This window comes from Pristiophorus japonicus, chromosome 26 (assembly GCF_044704955.1).
Source record: "Pristiophorus japonicus isolate sPriJap1 chromosome 26, sPriJap1.hap1, whole genome shotgun sequence".
Lineage (NCBI taxonomy): Eukaryota > Metazoa > Chordata > Chondrichthyes > Pristiophoridae > Pristiophorus > Pristiophorus japonicus.
Window position 1 is genome coordinate 5,895,477 of NC_092002.1, and position 22,127 is coordinate 5,917,603.

Genomic DNA, 22,127 nt, shown 5'->3' on the forward strand with positions numbered 1-22,127 from the left:
GGGTCTGCAATGCAGGATGAGGCCTGGGGAACAGCCATGGATGCTGAAGTTCAGCGGGTTCATGTGGCTGATGTCCACAGCTCATACACTAAAACGCCACCCATGATGATGAAAGTTTTATTGAATGGCATCCCAGTGCGCATGGAGCTGGATACGGGAGCTAGCCAGTCACTTATGAGCGCCCAACAATTTGAGAGACTTTGGCCACACAGAGCTAGCAGGCCCAAACTGGAACGCATTGAGACGCAGCTACGGACATACACCAAAGGGATCATCCCAGTGCTAGGCAGTGCAAACTTGGTGGTAACACAAAATGGATCACAGAACCGGCTGCCACTCTGGATCATCACGGGAAATGGCCCCACGCTCTTGGGGAGGAGCTGGCTAGCCGAGATGAATTGGAAATGGGGGAATGTGCACGCCATTTCATCTGTGGAGAGAAGTTCATGCTCACAGGTCCTACAAAAATTCGGGTCACTGTTTCAACCCGGTGTCGGAACGTTCAAGGGCACCAAAGTAGTGATACGCATCACTCCGGACGCCAGATCAGTGCACCACAAAGCCAGAGCGGTGCCGTATGTGATGCGTGAGAAAATTGAAAGTGAACTGGACAGGCTGCTCAGAGAGGGCATAATTTCGGCCGTTGAATTCAGCGACTGGGCAAGTCCCATCGTTCCTGTCCTTAAAGCTGATGGCTCGGTCAGGATTTGTGGCGACTATAAAGCCACCATCAACCGAGTGTCGCTGCAAGACCAATACCCGCTCCCGAGAGCGGAGGACCTTTTTGCCACGCTGGCAGGTGGCAAGCAGTTCACGAAGCTGGACCTCACTTCGGTCTACATGACTCAGACCTGGAACACTGGGTTCGCAGGTGCACGACGTGTGCCCAGCTGGGCAATGCCCCCAGGGAGGCCCCACTCAGCCCGTGGCCCTGGCCCACCAGGCCATGGTCACGTATTCACGTAGACTATGCGGGCCCGTTCATGGGGAAAATGTTCCTGATCGTTGTCAATGCATACTCAAAATGGATCGAGTGCATCATATTAAACTCGTAAACTCTCACCGTGGAGAGTCTGCGCACGGTTTTCGCGACCCACGGCTTGACGGACATCTGGTCAGCGGCAATGGCCCGTGTTTCACCAGCCATGAATTCCAGGAGTTTATGTCGGGCAATGGCATCAAACACGTCCGGACAGCGCCGTTCAAGCCGGCTTCCAATGGCCAGGCAGAACGGGCGGTCCAAGTCATAAAACAGGGCATGCTACGCATCCAAGGACCCTCCCTTCAGTACCGCCTATCGCGCCTCCTGCTGGCCTACAGGTCCCGCCCGCACTCGCTCACGGGAGTCCCACCAGCAGAACTCCTCATGAAACGCACGCTTAAAACGCGACTGTCCCTCATCCACCCAGCCCTGGCAGACATTGTTGAGGGCAAGCGCCAGTCCCAAACCGAGCTCCATGATCGAAACTCAAGGGGGAGGTGTATAGAAATGGATGACCCGGAATTTGTTCTTAACCATGCTTTGGGACCCAAGTTGCTTGAGGGCACAGTAATTGGCAAAGAGGGGAATAGGGTCATAGTGGTCAGACTCAATAATGGGCAGATATGCCGCAAACACTTGGACCAAGTGAAGAAAAGGTTCAGCATAGACACGGAGGAACCTGAAGAAGAGCATGAGATGTCACCCACACCACTGCCAGTGGACGAGCAACAAGGACAGTCCTCAGCATGCACAGTCCCTGCGGCCAGCCCGGACAGGCCGGAACCACCTCAGGTGACAGAGACACGTGCCGAGGCTCAGCCTCCAGAGCCACAACTGCGGCGCTCCACGAGAGAGCGTCGACCACCCGACAGACTTAACCTCTGAAACAAAAAGACTTAAGGGGGGAGATGATGTTATATATGTAACCATCATGCAACGGTAATCTTCATGTAACTGTAACCTTCATGCAACTCCTATACACTGTACTTATACCCTAGAAATGCACACCCTGACCACAGGGGGTGAACTTGTAGGAGACACTCCTCACCTGGGTTTCCAGGTATAAAAAGGGAGGTCCCACCCAGGGTCAGCACTCATTGGTCCTGGGAATAAAGCTTAAGGTCACGTAGTGACTGTGTCTGCAGTACATGCCTCGTGTGAATTTGTAGTAAGGTGCAGGGACACCACAGAGAGAGAGAGAGAGAGAGAGAGGGGGAGAGAGAGAGGGAGGAGGAGAGAGAGGAAGGGAGATGGAGAGGGAGGAAGAGAGAGAGGGAGGAAGAGAGAGAGGGGGAGAGAGGGGGAGGAAAAGGGAGAAGGAGAGAGAAAGAGAAAGAGATGGAGAGGAGAGAAAGAGTGAGGAAAGAGAGTGAGGAGAGAGAGGGAGAGAGAGAGAGAGAAAGAGAGAGAAGGAGAGAGAAAAGTAGAGAAGAAAGAGGGAGAGAGGAAGGGAGAAAGAAAAGAGGGAGCGGAAAGATAAAGAGAAAGGGATGAGAGAGAAAGAGAGGGGGAGAGAAAGGAAGAGAAGGAGAGAGAGGGAGGGAGAGGGAGAGGGAGAGAGGGAGGACGAGAGAGAGGATGGAAGACAGAAAGATAAAAGATTGGCATTTCTATAGTGCTCACAGCCTCAGTAATGTCCCAAAGCCCCACTCACCCCTTCCCTCAGCGACTGTCTGTCCCGCCTGTGACACAGTCTTAGACTGTTCAGCCACCAAAGGGCTCACTTCAGGAGTGGAAACAAGTCTTCCTCGATTCCGAGGGGATGATGATAAGTACGTCCCAAATCTCCTTACAGACGATGAAGTAGTTTTGAAGTGCAGACACAGTTGGAGGATTAAACTCCCCTGCTCCCCCTTCCCATACCCCCCGCTCTCTCGCTCCCCCTCCCGCACTCCCCCAGTCCCCTCCCCCCCCCCCTCGCTCCCCCTCTAACCACACGTGCCTGGCCCTCGGTGGGTCTTCTCCATCCAGATGTAGCAGTTGTTCTGGGCGACCCCGGTCTGGGAGTCCAGGAATGGGAGACGCATACTACGTTCGGCGCACAATCGCGCATTGTAGCTGCGGCAATGTTCAATGGCCTCGCGGTAGAAATCCTCGCCCAGCCTGCCAGCCGGAAAGAAAGGACAATTAGAGTTAGAGTCAAATCAACTCAAACACCTCCCAGACCCATCGCCCCATCACATCAACTCAAACACCCCCACACCCATCGCCCCGTCACATCAACTCAAACACCCCCAGACCCATCGCCCCATCACATCAACTCAAACACCCCCAGACCCATCGCCCTGTCACATCAACTCAAACACCCCCAGACCCATCGCCCCATCACATCAACTCAAACACCTCCCAGACCCATCGCCCCATCATATCAACTCAAACACCCCCAGACCCATCGCCCCATCACATCAACTCAAACACCCCCACACCCATCGCCCCATCACATCAACTCAAACACCCCCAGACCCATCGCCCTGTCACATCAACTCAAACACCCCCAGACCCATCGCCCCATCACATCAACTCAAACACCCCCAGACCCATCGCCCTGTCACATCAACTCAAACACCCCCAGACCTATCGCCCCATCACATCAACTCAAACACCCCCAGACCCATCGCCCCATCATATCAACTCAAACACCCCCAGACCCATCGCCCCGTCACATCAACTCAAACACCCCCAGACCCATCGCCCCGTCACATCAACTCAAACACCCCCAGACCCATCGCCCCATCACATCAACTCAAACACCCCCACACCCATCGCCCCATCACATCAACTCAAACACCCCCAGACCCATCGCCCTGTCACATCAACTCAAACACCCCCAGACCCATCGCCCCATCATATCAACTCAAACACCCCCAGACCCATCGCCCCGTCACATCAACTCAAACACCCCCAGACCCATCGCCCCATCACATCAACTCAAACACCCCCAGACCCATCGCCCCATCACATCAACTCAAACACCCCCACACCCATCGCCCCATCACATCAACTCAAACACCCCCAGACCCATCGCCCTGTCACATCAACTCAAACACCCCCAGACCCATCGCCCCATCACATCAACTCAAACACCCCCAGACCCATCGCCCTGTCACATCAACTCAAACACCCCCAGACCCATCACATCAACTCAAACACCCCCAGACCCATCGCCCCATCATATCAACTCAAACACCCCCAGACCCATCGCCCCGTCACATCAACTCAAACACCCCCAGACCCATCGCCCCATCACATCAACTCAAACACCCCCAGACCCATCGCCCTGTCACATCAACTCAAACACCCCCAGACCCATCGCCCCGTCACATCAACTCAAACACCCCAGACCCATCGCCCCATCACATCAACTCAAACACCCCCAGACCCATCGCCCCATCACATCAACTCAAACACCCCCACACCCATCTCCCACATTACATCATAGAATCATAGAAATTTACAGCACGGAAGGAGGCCATTCGGCCCATCGTGTCCGCGCCGGCCGACCAAGAGCTACCCAGCCTAATCCCACTTTCCAGCTCTGGGTCCGTAGCCCTGTAGGTTACAGCACTTCAGGTGCACATCCAGGTACTGTTTAAATGTGGTGAGGGTTTCTGCCTCTACCACCCTTTCAGGCAGCGAGTTCCAGACCCCCACCACCCTCTGGGTGAAGACATTTCCCCTCAAATTCCCTCTAAACCTCCTACCAATTACTTTAAATCTATGCCCCCTGGTTGTTGACCCCTCTGCTAAGGGAAACAGGTCCTTCCTATCCACTCTATCCAAGCCCCTCATAATTTTATACACCTCAATCAGCTCAACCACCCCCAGAATCATTAAGAATCTACATTTTTCATCCTGACTGCAGAATTATCTCAGAGGGAAATCGTCAGTGGAATTGGGACACTGAAAAAAACACCTACTCAGGAGTTCTTTATACCCGATTTGTGCACAGCAAGCTCCCACGAAACAGCATTGCAATAAATGATTCCGTGACATCAGTTGAAGGATAAATATTGGCCCCAGGACACCGGGGATAACGCCCCTGGTTTTCTTCGAAATAGTGCCATGGGATCTTTTACATCCACCCGAGGCGGCAGACGGGGCCTCGGTTTAATGTCCCCTCCGAAAGACGGCACCTCCGACAGTGCGGCATTTCCTCGGCACTGCCCCTCTGACAGTGTAGCGCTCCCTCAGTACTGCCCCTCCGACAGTGCGGGGCTCCCTCAGCACTGCCCCTCCGACAGTGCGGCGCTCCCTCAGCACTGCCCCTCCGACAGTGCGGCGCTCCCTCAGCACTGCCCCTCCGACAGTGCGGCGCTCCCTCAGCACTGCCCCTCCGACAGTGCGGCGCTCCCTCAGCACTGCCCCTCCGACAGTGCGGCGCTCCCTCAGCACTGCCCCTCCGACAGTGCGGCGCTCCCTCAGCACTGCCCCTCCGACAGTGCGGCGCTCCCTCAGCACTGCCCCTCCGACAGTGCGGCGCTCCCTCAGCACTGCCCCTCCGACAGTGCGGCGCTCCCTCAGCACTGCCCCTCCGACAGTGCGGCACTCTCTCAGTACTGCACTGGAAGCGTCAGCCTAGATTTTGTGCTCAAGTCCCTGGAGTGAGACTGGAACCCATGACCTTCTGCCCCAGAGGCGAGAGAGCTGCCCACTGAGCCACAGTTGATACCTGTACGCCAAAATTCCCTCCGTTCGTCTGCTGAAGGTGGGGATACAGTTCCTAATCCATCGGGTACCAATCGTGAGCTACATGCCAGGCATCTCAACCATAGTATGCTTTATCTCCTAGCCTGGCCTCATCTCATGGCTACACATTGCAGCAAGGATGCAAGGGCCGGGTGGCTGGGGGAGAGGGGGCAGGAGGGGTCATTGGGCTGCGATCGGAAGTTGATCACCCTTCCCCCTGTCTGGGTCAAGTATATGGAGCCGGATGCTGCGCGTGTCATCTGTGGCTCTCGCCTCTGAGTCAGAAGGTTGTGGGTTCAAGTCCCACTCCAGAGACCTGAACACAGTGCAGTGCTGAGGGAGTGCCACACTGTCGGAGGGGCAGTGCTGAGGGAGCGTCGCACTGTCGGAGGGGCAGTACTGAGGGAGCGTCGCACTGTCGGAGGGGCAGTGCTGAGGGAGCGCCGCACTGTCGGAGGGGCAGTGCTGAGGGAGCACCGCACTGTCGGAGGGGCAGTGCTGAGGGAGTGCCGCACTGTCGGAGGGGCAGTACTGAGGGAGTGCCGCACTGTCGGAGGGCAGTACTGAGGGAGCGCGGCACTGTCGGAGGGCAGTACTGAGGGAGCGTGGCACTGTCGGAGGGGCAGTACTGAGGGAGCGCCACACTGTCGGAGGGGCAGTACTGAGGGAGTGCCGCACTGTCGGAGGGGCAGTACTGAGGGAGCGCCGCACTGTCGGAGGGGCAGTACTGAGGGAGCGCCACACTGTCGGAGGGGCAGTACTGAGGGAGTGCCGCACTGTCGGAGGTGCCGTCTTTCGGATGAGATGTTAAACCGAGGCCCCGTCTGCCCTCTCAGGTGGATGTAAAAGATCCCACGGCCACTATTGGAAGAAAAGCTGGGGAGTTCTCCCCGGTATCCTGGGCCAAAATTTATCCCTCAACCAACATCACTACAAATTAGATTATCTGGGTTATCACATTGCTGTTTGTGGAGCTTGCTGTGCGCAAATATGCTGCAGCGTTTCCCACATTACACACCACGCCCCCTGTGCTCGCACTGGTTCTCAGTCCCGTATCGCTTCAAGTTTAAAATTCTCATCCTCGTGTTCAAATCCCTCCAGGTCCTCGCCCCTCCTATCGCTGTAACCTCCCCCCCCCCCCCCCCCCCCCCCGAGATGTCTGCGCTCCTCTAATTCTGTCCTCTTGAGCATCCCTGATTATAATCGCTCCACCATCGGTGGCCGTGCCTTCTGTTGCCTGGGCCCCAAACTCTGGAAATCCCTGCCTAAACCTCTCCGCCTCGCTACCTCTCTCTCCTCCTTTAAGTTGCTCCTTAAAGCCTATCTCCTTGGACCAAGCTTTTGGTGGCCTGTCCCAGTATCTCTGTATGCGGCTCGGTGTCAAATTATGTCTGATTACTCTCCTGTGAAGCACCCTGGGACATTTCACTATGTTAAAGGCGCTATATAAATGCAAGCTCTTGTTGGTGCAGGTTCGACAGTAATGCTGCATCCTTTCAGGTTAGACATTTTGCCCTCTCTGGATCTTTATAGCTTAAAATGGCTCCACTATACTGCACATGTGCAGCCCAGATGTACAGACGGTTAAAACATTTGAAGAGAATTTGGTTCGTAAAAAATTTGTCTTAATTATTACACATACAGCTGAACCCCGATAAAGGAGCAGCCCGCCAGCCCATTTGGGCCTGGATTTGGGTGGAGACCAGGTTGCTAGATAAGCATCTGGGAAAGATCTTTTTCTTAAAAAAAACGCAGTCCATGTAATCATCCACTTAGCAATTCAGTCGAAATGCAGGCAGAAAAAAAAGCTTTGCAGAAAGACAGATTTCAAACAAATGTATAACTGGGATTACAGACTCCGCGAGGAGGGGGGAGGGAAGGAGGTACAGGGGGGAGAGAGGGGAGTGAGGGGAGAGGGGAGTGAGGGGAGAGAGAGGGGGGGGAGAGGAGTGAGGGGAGAGAGAGGAGAGAGGGGAGAGAGGAGAGGGGGGAGAGAGGAGAGGGGGGGAGGGGAGAGAGGAGAGGGGGGGAGGGGAGAGAGGAGAGGGGGGGGGAGAGGAGTAAGGGGAGAAGGGGGAGAGAGAGGGGAGGAGGAGGGAGAGAGGGAGAAGAGAGGGGGGAGAGAGGGGGTAGAGAGGGAGGGGTAGAGAGGGAGGGGAGAGGGGAGGGAGAGGGGAGGGAGAGGGGAGGGAGAGGGGAGAGAGGAGGAGGGGGGAGAGAGGAGGAGGGGGGAGAGAGGAGGAGGGGGGAGAGAGGAGGAGGGGGGAAGAGAGGAGGAGGGGGGAAAGGAGGAGGGGGAAGAGGAGGAGGGGGGAAGCGGAGGGGAGGGACGAGGGGAGAGGGAGAGGGAGGGGGGAGCAAATCTCTGTCTGTGGTCGCAGTCCGTGACGAAGATGAAGGATGCTCGCTGTAATATATTTGCTTCATGGGTTCTTTGTTTAAGAATTCACCGCAACACATTGCTATTAAGAACTAGTTGGTTTATTAGCAAAAGATTTAACAATCACACGACACATTACCAGTTCATCCACCAGGCTCACAACCACCTGCCCCATCGTGGATCCCCTGAACCCAACTGGCCGGGGTTTTATTGAGTCTTGTGAACATCATGTGACTAGCTAAGCCACTCACAACACAACAGCTCTACAACTATTTTAAATGAACAGATAAAGTGCTCCTTTATCAAAGGGGACACCAGAACCCACAAATTAACAATAAAACTTTAAAGGAACCTTAACCGATCAAATTAAAATGTGGTTGCCGGGGGTGATGATGCACTCCAGTCCCTCCGGCACCCACCTCTCGCGGAAGGCCGCGAGCGTATCGGTGGACACCGCGTGCTCCATCTCCAGGAACACCCTGGCTCAGATGTAACCGCGGAAGAGAGGCAGGCAGTCGGGCTGAACGACCCCCTCGACCGCCCGCTGCCTGGACTGGCTGATGGCCCCCTTGGCCAGGCCCAGGAGCAGTCCTACGAGGAGGCCCTCCGACCTGCCCGCTCCCCTCCGCACAGGGTGCCCAAAGATCAGGAGTGTGGGACTGAAGTGCAGCCAGAGTTTGAGGAGCAACACCTTCAAATATTGGAATAGGGGCTGCATAAGAACATAAAAAATAGGAGCAGGAGTAGGCCATACGGCCCCTCGAGCCTGCTCCGCCATTCAATAAGATCATGGCTGATCTGATCATGGACTCAGCTCCACCATCCCGCCTGCTCCCCAAAACCCCTTCCTTATTCCCTTATCGTTTAAGAAACTGTCTAGTTCTGTCTTAAATTTATTCAATGTTCCAGCTTCCACAGCTCTCTGAGGCAGCGAATTCCACAGATTTACAACCCTCTGAGAGAAGAAATTCCTCCTCATCTCAGTTTTAAATGGGCGGCCCCTTATTCTAAGATCGTGCCCTCTAGTTCTAGTCTCCCCCATCAGTGGAAACATCCTCTCTGCATCCACCTTGTCAAGCCCCCTCATAATCTTATACGTTTTGATAAGATCACCTCTCATTCTTCTGTCAACCTCGCACATATGTGGAACACCGACTGCTCCAGACCGCAGAAATTGCAGGCGGCCTGGGAGCCCGTGAACCGACTTAAAAACCGATTGCACGGGACCGCTCCGTGCAACACCCTCCAGGCCAAGTCCCCAATAAATAGAGGGAGGAGTCCCGTGTAGAGAGCTCTCCATCGGGGACCCCCGCCTGCTCCGGACGGCAAGATGGTGTCAACAGATCCACAAAGCTGTGAGCATTTCACAGGTGCACATTACAGTGCTGTTCTTAGAAGGTGTGAAACAAGTCTTTTATTTTTGCCACCATCACATAAAACCTGCTGCTTTAATGCCTTTCATCCATCATCGCACTTCTGCACACTGTGACCCAACACTCCTGTGTCACACCATCACTGGTCTGTCAGCTCAAGCCAGCTGTTTCTGCTTGATGCTAAATCCTTATTCAGCGGTTCTGAGGACGCCTTTGAGGAAGCGGCAAAGCTGGCTGAGGCAGTGAGTTACAAAGCCACACAGGACTGGATGATGCCGAGATCAATCCCCCCGCTCCCCCACACCCAGCGGTGAATTCGCTGAAACACTTAACCGGACCAGCCACGTAAATACTGTGGCCACAAGAGTAGGTCGGGGGCTGGGTATTCTGTGGTGAGTGTCTCACCTCCTGACTCCCCAAAGCCTTTCCACCATCTACAAGGCACAAGTCAGGAGTGTGATGGAACACTCCCCACTTGCCTGGATGAGTTGCAGCTCCAACAACACTCAAGGAGCTCGACACCATCCAGGACAAAGCAGCCCACTCGATCGACACGCTACCCACCACCTTCAACACTCACTCCCTCCACCACCGGCGCCCCCTGGCTGCAGTGTGCACCACCTACAAGATGCACTGCGGCAACTCGCCAAGGCTTCTTCGGCAGCACCTCCCAAACCCCGCGACCTCTACCCCCTAGAAGGTCAAGGGCAGCAGGCGCATGGGAACACCACCCCCTCCACGTTCCCCTCCCAGTCACACACCATCCCGACTTGGGAAATATATCGGCCGTTCCTTCATCGTCGCTGGGTCACAATCCTGGAACTCCCTCCCTAACAGCCCTGTGTGGGAGCACCATCACCACACGGACTGCAGCGGTTCAAGAAGGCGGCTCACCACCACCTTCTCAAGGGGCAACTAGGGATGGGCAATAAATGCCGGCCTTGCCAGCGACGCCCACATCCTGGGAATGAATAAGAAGGTAATGGTAAGAAAGAACTTGCATTTCTATAGCACCCTTCACAACTGCAGGATATCCCATGGTGCTTTACCGCCAATGAAGCACTTTTTGAAGAGCAGTCACTGTTGTAACGCTCTGTCTTGCCTCAGGGCCCTGGGGTGAGGCCTGAAAAGAAAAAGAAAAAGAAAAACAGGCTGTCCGTCCCCAATGGCCGTCCAGTGACCCTTGCTGGATAGTGCCAGGGGGCAAAGGTCGGAGCGAGGGCGAGCGCAAGCTTGGCCGTGATGCTCCCATGGCAGAATAGCCGGCCAATACTGACTCGCTAGGTTCAAGCGCGAACGACAGCTTGGGGCGGGGCCACTGGAGGGCAGTCGGGTGGGTAACCCCAGAACCAGTGGCCAAAGCGAGGTATCTACCCCTCCGAGGAGAGGGGAAGGAGAGAGTAAGTCAGAGACGGGAAGGATTAACGGCCCAGGGGCTGTGGGCTCAGTCCAAGGCTTCACACTGACATCGGCAAGCCTGGTGTTTATCACATGACCTCCCACCTCACCCAGTCAAACCTCCCCGGCCAGGCCCCCAACACTTTTATACTGAATAACTAAAAAACATTGTTTTAATGCCCCAATGATCGTTCTCCCGGATTACACCCTCACATACACAAACCCCCCCCACACACACACACACACACCATACTGCCCCCGCCCCCACACACACATCCTCCACACCCCCCCACACATACCCCCCCACACCCCCACACACACACACACACACACACACACACCCACACACACCCCCCACCCGCACACACACACCCCCCCCACACACACACCCTCCAAACCCCCCTCACACACCGCCCCCCCCACACACACCCTACACACCACCCCACACCACCCTCCTTATACCCCCACACATCACCCACCTCTCCCCTCCCCCCCCCACTCACATCCCACACACACCACACCGCCCCCACCCCCACACACACCCCCACACACATCCTCCACACCCCCCACACATACCCCCCGCACACACCCCCCACACCTTCCCCGCCCCCACACACATCCCCCCCAACACACCCCCACACACACATCTTCCACACCCCCCCCACACATACCCCCCCCACACACACACACACACACCCCACACACACACACCCCCACATATCCACCACACATACACGCCCCACACCGCCCCCCCCACACACCGACCCCCCCCACACCCCCCCCACAAACACACACCCACACACACATCCTCCTCACCCCCCCCACACATACCCCCCCCACACCCCCACACCCCCACACACACACCCCACCCGCACACACACACCCCCCGACACACACACACCCCCCAACACCACCCCACCCCCCCCACACACACACCCTCCACACCCCCCCAACACATACCCCCCCCACCCACACACACACACCGCCCTACCCCCACACACTCACCCTCCACACCCCCCCCCACATACCCCCCCACACACACCCCCCCCCATACCCCCACACACCACCCCCCTCTCCCCTCCCCCCCAACTCACATCCACACACACACACCCTACACACTCCACCCCCCCCACTCACACACCGCCCCCCCCACACACACCCCCCACACATACCCCCCCCACCCCACCCCACCACACACACACACCCCCCACACACCACCCCCCCTCTCCCCCACACACCGCGCCCCCACACACACACCCCCCCACCCCACCACACACACACACACCCCCCACACACACACACCCCCCACACACACACACACACCCCCCACACACACACACACAGAGTGGGCCGTTCAGCTCCTTTCCTGCAGACTGGTGACATCATTGCAATAACACTATAGATGCGGAGAGTTGTGTCAGGCACTGAATTCACGGGCTATCGGGGCGAGGTGCACTGATCCTGCTCAGAGAGTCTCACTCCACGGTCCGCAGCCTGCGCGCCCATTGAAGCAGAAGAAGTGCTTTAAGATGCTCTTAATGTATTCACATATTTTATTAATCAACCAAGAAATCGATGCGATAGTAGATTAGACTGGGAGCGTGTGTGACCTCCGCTCAGGCCCACATCACCACCTGCTCAGGGCAGCTCGAATGTCGGATGGTGAGAGTGTGTATGATCACCCATCACCTTCGACCTCCAATCTCCCTCGCACACCCAGCCCCGAACCGGGGCATACATCGACCGGTCGTTCATTGTTGCTGGGTCACAATCCTCGAACCCCCTCATCATCATAGTCCGTCCCTCGGAATCGAGGAAGACTTGTTTCCTCTCTTAAAATGAGTGCTTAGGTGGCTGAACAGTCCAATATGAGAACCACAGTCCCTGTCACAGGTGGGACAGACAGTGGTTGAGGGAAGGGGAGGGTGGGACTGGTTTGCCGCACGCTCCTTCCGCTGCCTGCGCTTGGTTTCTGCATGCTCTCGGTGATGAGAATCGAGGTGCTCAGCGCCCTCCCGGATGCACTTCCTCCACTTAGGGCGGACTGGTCTTTGGCCAGGGACTCCCAGGTATCGGTGGGGATGTTACACTTTATCAGGGAGGCTTTGAGGGTGTCCATGTAACGTTTCCTCTGCCCACCTTTGGCTCGCTTGCCGTGTAGGAGTTCCGAGTAGAGCGCTTGATTTGGGAGTCTCGTGTCGGGCATTCGAACAATGTGGCCCGCCCAGCGGAGCTGATCGAGTGTGGTCAGTGCTTCGATGCTGGGGATGTTGGCCTGAGAGAGGACACTGATGTTGGTGCGTCTGTCCTCCCAGGGGATTTGTAGGATCTTGCGGAGACATCGTTGAAGGTGTGCTCGCTGACCTACATTGGCTCCCGGTTGAGCAACACCTCGATTTCAAAATTCTCATCCTGGTTTACAAATCCCTCCGTGGCCCTCGCCCCTCCCTATCTCTGTAACCTCCTCCAGCCCCACAACCCCCCAAGATGTCTGCGCTCCCCTAATTCTGCCCTCCTGAGCATCCCTGATTATAATCGCTTGGCCGTGCCTTCAACTCACTGGGCGCCAAGCGCTGGAACTCCCTCCATTAACCTCTCCGCCTCTCTGCCCTCCTTCACGACACTCCTTAAAACCTACCTCTTTGACCAAGCTTTTGGTCACCTGCCCTAATTTCTCCTTGGTGTCAATATTTTTTGTCTTATACCCGTCCTGTGAAGCACCTTGGGACATCTCACCACGTTAAAGGCGCTATATAAATACAAGTAGTTGTTGTTGTTCGAGGAGAAGGCCCACTTTCTCAGGGGAACTGGGGATGGGCAATAAAATATCTTTCTATCGGGGTCAGGGTCAGTTTCCCCAATCCCGGGGGCCGAGTGACGAGGGGGTCCCGGGGGCAGCACCGGTCGGTGTTGGCTCGGCCGATCGCGGTGCTGGGGTGGTGACTGAAGCAGCTGTAACCGGTCCCAGAGCCCCTGGGTCTCAGGAGAGGTCGGCCAAGGGGTTACCAGCCGGGAAATTACAGCCACGTTACAAAAATTGTATTTAACAGAACAAAAGACTTGCATTTCTATAGCGCCTTTCACAACCACCGGACATCTCAAAGCGCTTTACAGCCAATAAAGCCCTTTTGGGAGTGTAGTCGCTGTTGTAATGTAAGAAAAGCAGTAGCCAATTTGCGCACAGCAAGCTCCCACACACAGTAATGTGATAATGTCCAGATAATCTGTTTTAGTGATGTTGATTGAGGGATAAATATTGGCCCCAGGACACCGGGGGGGAACTCCCCTGCTCTTCTTCGAAATAGTGGCTGTGGGATCTTTTACATCCACCTGAGAGAGCACACGGGGCCTCGGTTTAACGTCTCATCTGAAAGACGGCACTCCCTCAGTGCCGCCCCTCCGACAGTGCGGCGCTCCCTCAGCACTGCCCCTCCAACAGTACGGCGCTCCCTCAGTACCGCCCCTCCGACAGTGCGGCGCTCCCTCAGTACTGCCCCTCCGACAGTGCAGCGCTCCCTCAGCACTGCCCCTCCGACAGTGCGGCGCTCCCTCAGTACCGTCCCTCCGACAGTGCGGCGCTCCCTCAGCAATGCCCCTCCAACAGTGCGGCGCTCCCTCAGTACCGTCCCTCCGACAGTGCGGCGCTCCCTCAGCACTGCCCCTCCGACAGTGCGGCACTCCCTCAGCACTGCCCCTCCGACAGTGCGGCGCTCCCTCAGCACTGCCCTTCCGACAGTGCGGCACTCCCTCAGCACTGCCCTTCCGACAGTGCGGCGCTCCCTCAGCACTGCCCTTCCGACAGTGCGGCACTCCCTCAGCACTGCCCTTCCGACAGTGCGGCGCTCCCTCAGCACTGCCCCTCCGACAGTGCGGCGCTCCCTCAGCACTGCCCCTCCGACAGTGCGGCACACTCCCTCAGCACTGCCCCTCCGACAGTGCGGCGCTTCCTCAGCACTGCACTGGGAGTGTCGGCCTAGACTTTTGTGCTCAAGTCCCTGGAGTGGGACTTGAACCCACAACCTTCTGACTCAGAGGCGAGAGAGTTCTGCCCACTGAGCCACGGCTGACACTTTGGCTTATTCCTTCTAAAAAAAAACTTTGGAGTGGTGGGGGGAGGGGTGGGGGAGGCTAGAGGTCACATGAGGAACTTGGGACATTTTTACCGAGGTTAAAGGCACCATACAAATTCAAGTTGTTGTTGACAACACCTCTCGGGATATGTTCTACCAGACTTGGCAACCCAATCGATGCCCCCAGGGTCACCAGTGATGGAGCGAGTGGGGTGGGCAAGTTAGACAGCGTCTCTGCCCTTTAACCCTTGAATCTGACGGGAAAACGATTGGGGTTTTGGAGGTTGCATGAGGATCAATGTATATATTGAAACGTATAAGATTCTGAGGGGGCTGGACAGGGCAGAGAGGATGTTTCCCCTCGTGGGGGAATCTAGAACTAGGGGGCATAGTTTCAGAATAAGGGGTCGCCCATTTAAAACGGAGTTGAGGAGGAATTTCTTCTCTCAGAGGGGGGTGAATCTGTGGAATTCTCTGCCCCAGAGAGCTGTGGGGGCTGGGTCATTGAATATATTTAAGGTGGCGATAGACAGATTCTTGAGCGATAAGGGAGTCGAGGGTTATGGGGAGCGGGGCAGGGAAGTGGAGCTGAGGCCAAGATCAGATCAGCCGTGATCTTATTAAATGGCGGAGCAGGCTCGAGGGGCCGAATGGCTCCTGCTCCTATTTCTGATGTAGAGCGAGAGGGGCAATTTCTGAGAATTTTAAATTTTGTTTCGAGGTCATTAATTATTGAAAGAAGATTAAAAAAAAACAGGCCTTTTTCTGGGGGTGAGGGGAGGGATTTGTCGGAAGAGGAATTTCGGCCAGAAGTCGGTTTTGTAAATTAGAAATCTCCTTTTCTCCGCTGACTGTTGATTTTAATTCTAAAATGTATTTGCATCAGCTGCAAAACAGCTAACGGAAGCGATTAACCCTGGCCCATTCAGATTCACACTTGGCAGCCCAAGATAACTCTAACAAGAATGTTTTTATGGCATCTTATCACGTCGAATGTTCTCGAACAGCCTGTTCTGGGGCTTAACCATCACATGAGCCCCCCCTCCCCCCCGAGTCTCAATCCCACTCTCCCGCTCTCCTTCCCCCGCCCTCCGTCTCTTAATATTCCTCTTTTGAAGCAACGATCTCACCCCTCCCCACGCCCCCCCCCCTTCTAAAAGTAGTCATGCCATCTGCTCCAACAATTAAACAAAAGCAACATACTGCGATCGGAAATGAAAATGGAATAAATGTTCTGCAGGGGTTAATGTTTGAGGAACAGAGTTATCATATCATCATCATCGGCAGTCCCTCGGAATCGAGGAAGACTTGCTTCCACTCTAAAAGTGAGTTCTCAGATGGCTGAACAGTCCAATACGAGAGCCACACTCCCTGTCACAGATGGGACAGACAGTGGTTGAGGGAAGGGGAGGGTGGGACTGGTTTGCCGCACGCTCCTTCCGCTGCCTGCGCTTGGTTCCTGCACGCTCTCGGCGACGAGACTCGAGGTGCTCAGCGCCCTCCCGGATGCACTTCCTCCACTTAGGGCGGACTGGTCTTTGGCCAGGGACTCCAGGTGTCGGTGGGGATGTTGCACTTTATCAGGGAGGCTTTGAGGGTGGTCCCTGTAACGTTTCCTCTGCCCACCTTTGGCTCGCTTGCCGTGAAGGAGTTCCGAGTAGAGCGCTTGCTTTGGGAGTCTCGTGGCTGGCATGCGGACAATGTGGCCCTGCCCAGCGGAGCTGGTCGAGTGTGGTCAGTGCTTCGATGCTGGGGATGTTGGCCCAATTGAGGACGCTGACGTTGGTGCGTCTGTCCTCCCAGGGGATTTGGCGGAGATATCGTTAACAGCGTTAACGTTTCAGCTCGATGACCTTTTTCCATGACACCAAACGTTAGCTCCGTCTCCCTCTCTCTGGCTCTTCACAGTTGCTGCCTAACCTGCTGAGTGCTGGCAGCATTTTCTGTTTACATTTCTGCCGCAACAACGTGCATTCATATAGCGCCTTTAACGTGGTAAAACGTCCCGAGGCGCTTCACAGGAACGTTATCAAACAGAATTTGACACCCGAGCCACTTAAGAAGATATTAGGTCAGATGACCAAAAGCTTGGTTAAAGAGGTCGGTTTTAAGGAGCAGCTTAAAGGAGCAGAGAGAGGCGGAGGGGGTTTAGGGAGGGAGTTCCAGAGTTTGGGGCCCAGGCAGCTGAAGGCACGGCCGCCGACGGTGGAACGATTGAAATCGGGGGATGTTCAAGAGGCCAGGATTGGAGGAGCGCAGCGATCTGGGAGGGCTGGAGGGGGTTACAGAGATAGCGAGGGGGGGGAAGGGGGAATTGAGACCACAGAGGGATTTGAACACAAGAATCATAGAATGGTTGCAGCACAGAAGGAGGCCATTCGGCCCCTCGAGCCTGCTCCGCCATTCAATAATATAATATCATGGCTGATCTGATCTTGGCCTCAGCTCCACTTCCCCGCCCGCTCCCCATAACCCTCGACTCCCTTATCGTTCAATAATCTGTCTATCTCCACTTTAAATATATTCAATGACCCAGCCCCCACAGCTCTCTGGGGCAGAGAATTCCACAGATTCACCCCCCTCTGAGAGAAGAAATTCCTCCTCACCTCCGTCTTAAATGGGTGACCCCTTATTCTGAGACTATGCCCCCTCATTCTAGATTCCCCCACAAAGGGAAACATCCTCTCTGCATCGACCCTGTCCAGCCCCCTCAGAATCTTCAATAAGATCATCTCTCATTCTCCTAAACTCCAATGAGTACAGGCCCAACCTGCTTAACCTTTCCTCATACTGATGGGGGAGACTAGAACTAGAGGGCAGAATCTTAGAATAAGGGGCCGCCCATTTAAAACTGAGATGAGGAGGAATTTCTTCTCTCAGAGGGTTGTAAATCTGTGGAATTTGCTGCCTCAGAGAGCTGTGGAATCCGGGACATTGAATATATTTAAGACAGAAATAGACAGTTTATAACCGATAAGGGAATAAGTGGGCGGGCAGGGAAATGGAGCTGAGTCCATGATCGGATCAGCCATGATCTTATTAAATGGCGGAGCAGGCTCGAGGGGCCAAATGGCCAGCTCCTGCTCCTATTTCTTATGTTTTTATTCTTATCAACCCCTTCATCTCAGGAATCAACCGAGTGAATCTTCTCTGAACTGCCTCCAATGCAAGTTATCATCATCATAGGCAGTCCCTCGGAGTCGAGGAAGACTTGCTTCCACTCTTAAAATGAGTCCTTAGGTGGCTGAACAGTCCATAGAAACATAGAAACATAGAAAATAGGTGCAGGAGTAGGCCATTCGGCCCTTCGAGCCTGCACCGCCATTCAATGAGTTCATGGCTGAACATGCAACTTCAGTACCCCATTCCTGCTTTCTCGCCATACTCCTTGATCCCCCGAGTAGTAAGGACTACATCTAACTCCTTTTTGAATATATTTAGTGAATTGGCCTCAACAACTTTCTGTGGTAGAGAATTCCACAGGTTCACCACTCTCTGGGTGAAGAAGTTTCTCCTCATCTCGGTCCTAAATGGCTTCCCCCTTATCCTTAGACTGTGTCCCCTGGTTCTGGACTTCCCCAACATTGGGAACATTCTTCCTGCATCTAACCTGTCTAAACCCGTCAGAATTTTAAACGTTTCTATGAGATCCCCTCTCATTCTTCTGAACTCCAGTGAATACAAGCCCAGTTGATCCAGTCTTTCTTGATATGTCAGTCCCGCCATCCCGGGAATCAGTCTGGTGAACCTTCGCTGCACTCCCTCAATAGCAAGAATGTCCTCAAGTTAGGAGACCAAAACTGTACACAATACTCCAGGTGTGGCCTCACCAAGGCCCTGTACAACTGTAGCAGTCCAATGCGAGAGGCACAGTCCCTGTCGCAGGTGGGACAGATAGCCGTTGAGGGGAGGGGTGGGTGGGACCGGTTTTGCCGCACTCTCCTTCCGCTGCCTGCGCTTGGTTTCTGCGCGTTCTTAATTACGGAGAACAGAACTGGGCGCAGGCTGCTGGGGTGCAGGGGGGATGGGAAGGGGTTAACTGTTTCAGCAGCGCGGAAAGTGAAACGGTTCCCCCCACTTGCAGGAGCGCGGAGCCGTAAGCAGACAGAGCGAGCGGTGCCTGCACAGGCTTGGGGCTGCTGCGTTGGGAGACTGTGGGAGTGAGCCAGGGCAGTAAAGCTGAGCGAGCAGCAGGTTGGAATTGCGTGTAGGGTCTGGCCCAGTGCGCTGCGCAGGAATGTGCATGTGTGTTTGCTCGATCAGCAGGGGGGATGAAGCACAGATCCAGGCAACGGCTCAGCAAGCGGCCACCATCTGTGCAAAGTGCTTCCAGCTGGCAGCATTAGCGGCCTCCTGCCCAGGCAGCGCCAACCCAGACACAGCCCGCCTGGGCTGGTGGCAAGGCGGGATGGGTAGCGGCCTTTGCCCCTCCCGACTGTCGGAATTATTTCCTCCGAGATACAACAACAACTTGTATTTATACAGCGCCTTTAACGTAGTACAACGTCCCAAGGTGCATCACACGCAAAAAAAAAAAATACATTTGACACCGAGCCACATAGGAAAAGACTTGCATTTCTATAGCGCCTTTCACGACCACCGGACGTCCCAAAGCGCTTCACAACCAAGGAAATACTTTTGGAGTGTAGTCACTGTTGCATTGTGGGAAACGCGGCAGTTATTTTAATTTGTGCACAGCAAGCTCCCACACACAGCGATGTGAAAATGACCCAGATAATCTGTTTTAGTGATGTTGGTTGAGGGATAAATATTGGCCCCAGGACACCTCCCCCTGCTCTTCTTCGAAATTGTGGCCGTGGGATCTTTTACGTCCACCTGAGAGAGAGCAGACGGGGCCTCGGTTTAACGTCTCATCCGAAAGACGGCACCTCCGACAGTGCGGCGCTCCCTCAGCACTGCCCCTCCGATAGTGCGGTGCTCCCTCAGTACTGCCCCTCTGACAGTGCAGCGCTCCCTCAGTACTGCCCCTCCAATAGAGCAGCGCTCCCTCAGTACTACCCCTCCGACAGTACGGCACTCCCTCAGCACTGCCCCTCTGACAGTGCGGCACTCCCTCAGTACTGCCCCTCCGACAGTGCAGCACTCCCTCAGTACTGCCCCTCCGACAGTGCAGCACTCCCTCAGTACTGCCCCTCCGACATTGCGGAACTCCCTCTGTACTGCCCCTCCGACAGTGCGGCGCTCCCTCAGTACTGCCCCTCCGACTGTGCGGCGCTCCCTCTGTACTGCCCCTCCGACAGTGCGGCGCTCCCTCAGTACTGCCCCTCCGACAGTGCGGCGCTCCCTCAGCGCTGCCCCTCCGACAGTGCGGCGCTCCCTCAGCGCTGCCCCTCCGACAGTGCGGCGCTCCCTCAGTGCTGCCCCTCCGACTGTGCGGAGCTCCCTCAGTACTGCCCCTCCGACAGTGCGGCGCTCCCTCAGTACTGCCCCTCCGACAGTGCGGCGCTCCCTCAGTACTGCCCCTCCGACTGTGCGGCGCTCCCTCAGTACTGCCCCTCCGACAGTGCGGCGCTCCCTCAGTACTGCCCCTCCGACAGTGCGGCGCTCCCTCAGTACTGCCCCTCCGACAGTGCGGCGCTCCCTCAGCACTGCCCCTCCGACAGTGCGGCGCTCCCTCAGTACTGCCCCTCCGACAGTGCGGCGCTCCCTCAGTACTGCACTGGGAGTGTCAGCCTGGAATTATGTGCTCAAGTCCCTGGAGTGGGGATTCAGAGACGAGTGTACCGCCCGCTCAGCCACGGCTGGCCGACAGGAGAACACCATCAGCTTCTCCACATAACTGAAGTCCCTGCTCCCAGTCAACCTTCCTCTGCACCCTCGCTGACGGCTCGCCATGCTCCCTAAAGCACGGTGCCCGGAATTTGACACAGCCCTGTACAATGCTATCCCTGCAAACGTGACGGTGCAGACAGATGGGCGAAGACAGACAGAGGCTAAAGAATTAACTGCCGCCACAGGAGCAGTTTTCCAACATCTCTTTCAATTTAAAAAATAAATTCAGCTAATTACTTGTGTATTTAAAATGGGGATGGGAAAACATTTGAAAACAAGCACGAGTCCTGTGTGTTTTCCCTCTGACGCAGGATTCAGGCCGTATCTGTGAATTCATTTTGTTTGATTTTAAGCTGAAGATCTCGAAAGGAACGGGGAGGCTGCGGGTGAGTTCTGTATTCACTGCCCCAGCTCCCAGAGCGGTAATTACCACCATTCCTGGACAGCTTCACATCAGCCTGCGCTTGTGTCAGAAACCCAACACAGTCTCAAACACTTTCATTCCTGGGCTATTTTTTTTTTAAACGAAATCACAAACGCACACTGTCTGTTTCCCATTAGGCATTTCTTCGCTGTTCATTTATTCTGAGGGACAGCAGCTTTTCTGCAGCAGGGTGCAGCGCGGTCTGGCTGGGGCGGGGCGGGTTCCTGAGAAGGGGATGGGGGAATGTCCCAGGGATGGGGAGGTCTAGAGGGGAGGAGGGGGGAGGTCTAGAGGGGAGGAGGGGGGAGGTCTAGAGGGGAGGAGGGGGAGGTCTGGAGGGGAGGGGAGGGAAAAGGGGGGGAGGTCTGGAGGGGAGGGGAGGGAAAAGGAGGGGAGGTCTAGAGGGGAGGGGAGGTCTAGAGGGGAGGGGAGGTGGAGGAGGGAGGTTTAGAGGGGAGGGGAGGTGGAGAGGGGAGGTTTAGAGGGGAGGGGAGGTTTAGAGAAGAGGGGAGGTTTAGAGGGGAGGGGAGGTGAGGGGAGGGGAGTGAGGGGAGAGGTTTAGAGGGGGGGAGGTTTAGAGGGGGGGAGGTTTGGGAGGGGGGGAGGTTTGGGGGGGAGGTTTGGGGGGGGGGGGGGGAGTTCCTGAGAAGGGGATGGGGGAATGTCCCAGGGATGGGGAGGTCTAGAGGGGAGGAGGGGGAGGGTCTAGAGGGGAGGAGGGGGAGGTCTAGAGGGGAGGAGGGGGGAGGTCTAGAGGGGAGGAGGGGGGAGGAGAGGGGGGAGGTCTGGAGGGGAGGGGGAGGGAAAAGGAGGGGAGGTCTAGAGGGGAGGGAGGTCTAGAGGGGAGGGGAGGTGGAGAGGGGAGGTAGAGGGAGGGGAGGTTTAGAGGGGAGGTTTAGAGGGGAGGGGAGGTGAGGGGAGGGGAGATGAGGGGAGAGGTTTAGAGGGGGGAGGTTTAGAGGGGGGGGAGGTTTAGAGGGGAGGTTTGGAGGAGGGGGAGGTTTAGAGGGGAGGGGAGGGG

General features: G+C 55.8%; 1 protein-coding gene across 1 annotated transcript in view; it reads right to left on the reverse strand.

Annotated features, from left to right (window-relative positions):
• Nucleotides 1–3,079, reverse strand: part of dpf1 (double PHD fingers 1) — a 79,895-nt gene extending 76,816 nt beyond the window's left edge. Inside the window, exon 1 of the mRNA XM_070867573.1 lies at nucleotides 2,925–3,079. Within this exon, the coding sequence (XP_070723674.1) occupies nucleotides 2,925–3,009 (85 nt within the window). The 5' untranslated portion in view covers nucleotides 3,010–3,079. The remainder of the gene's footprint in view (nucleotides 1–2,924) is intronic.
• Between the last annotated feature and the right edge of the window lie 19,048 nt (nucleotides 3,080–22,127).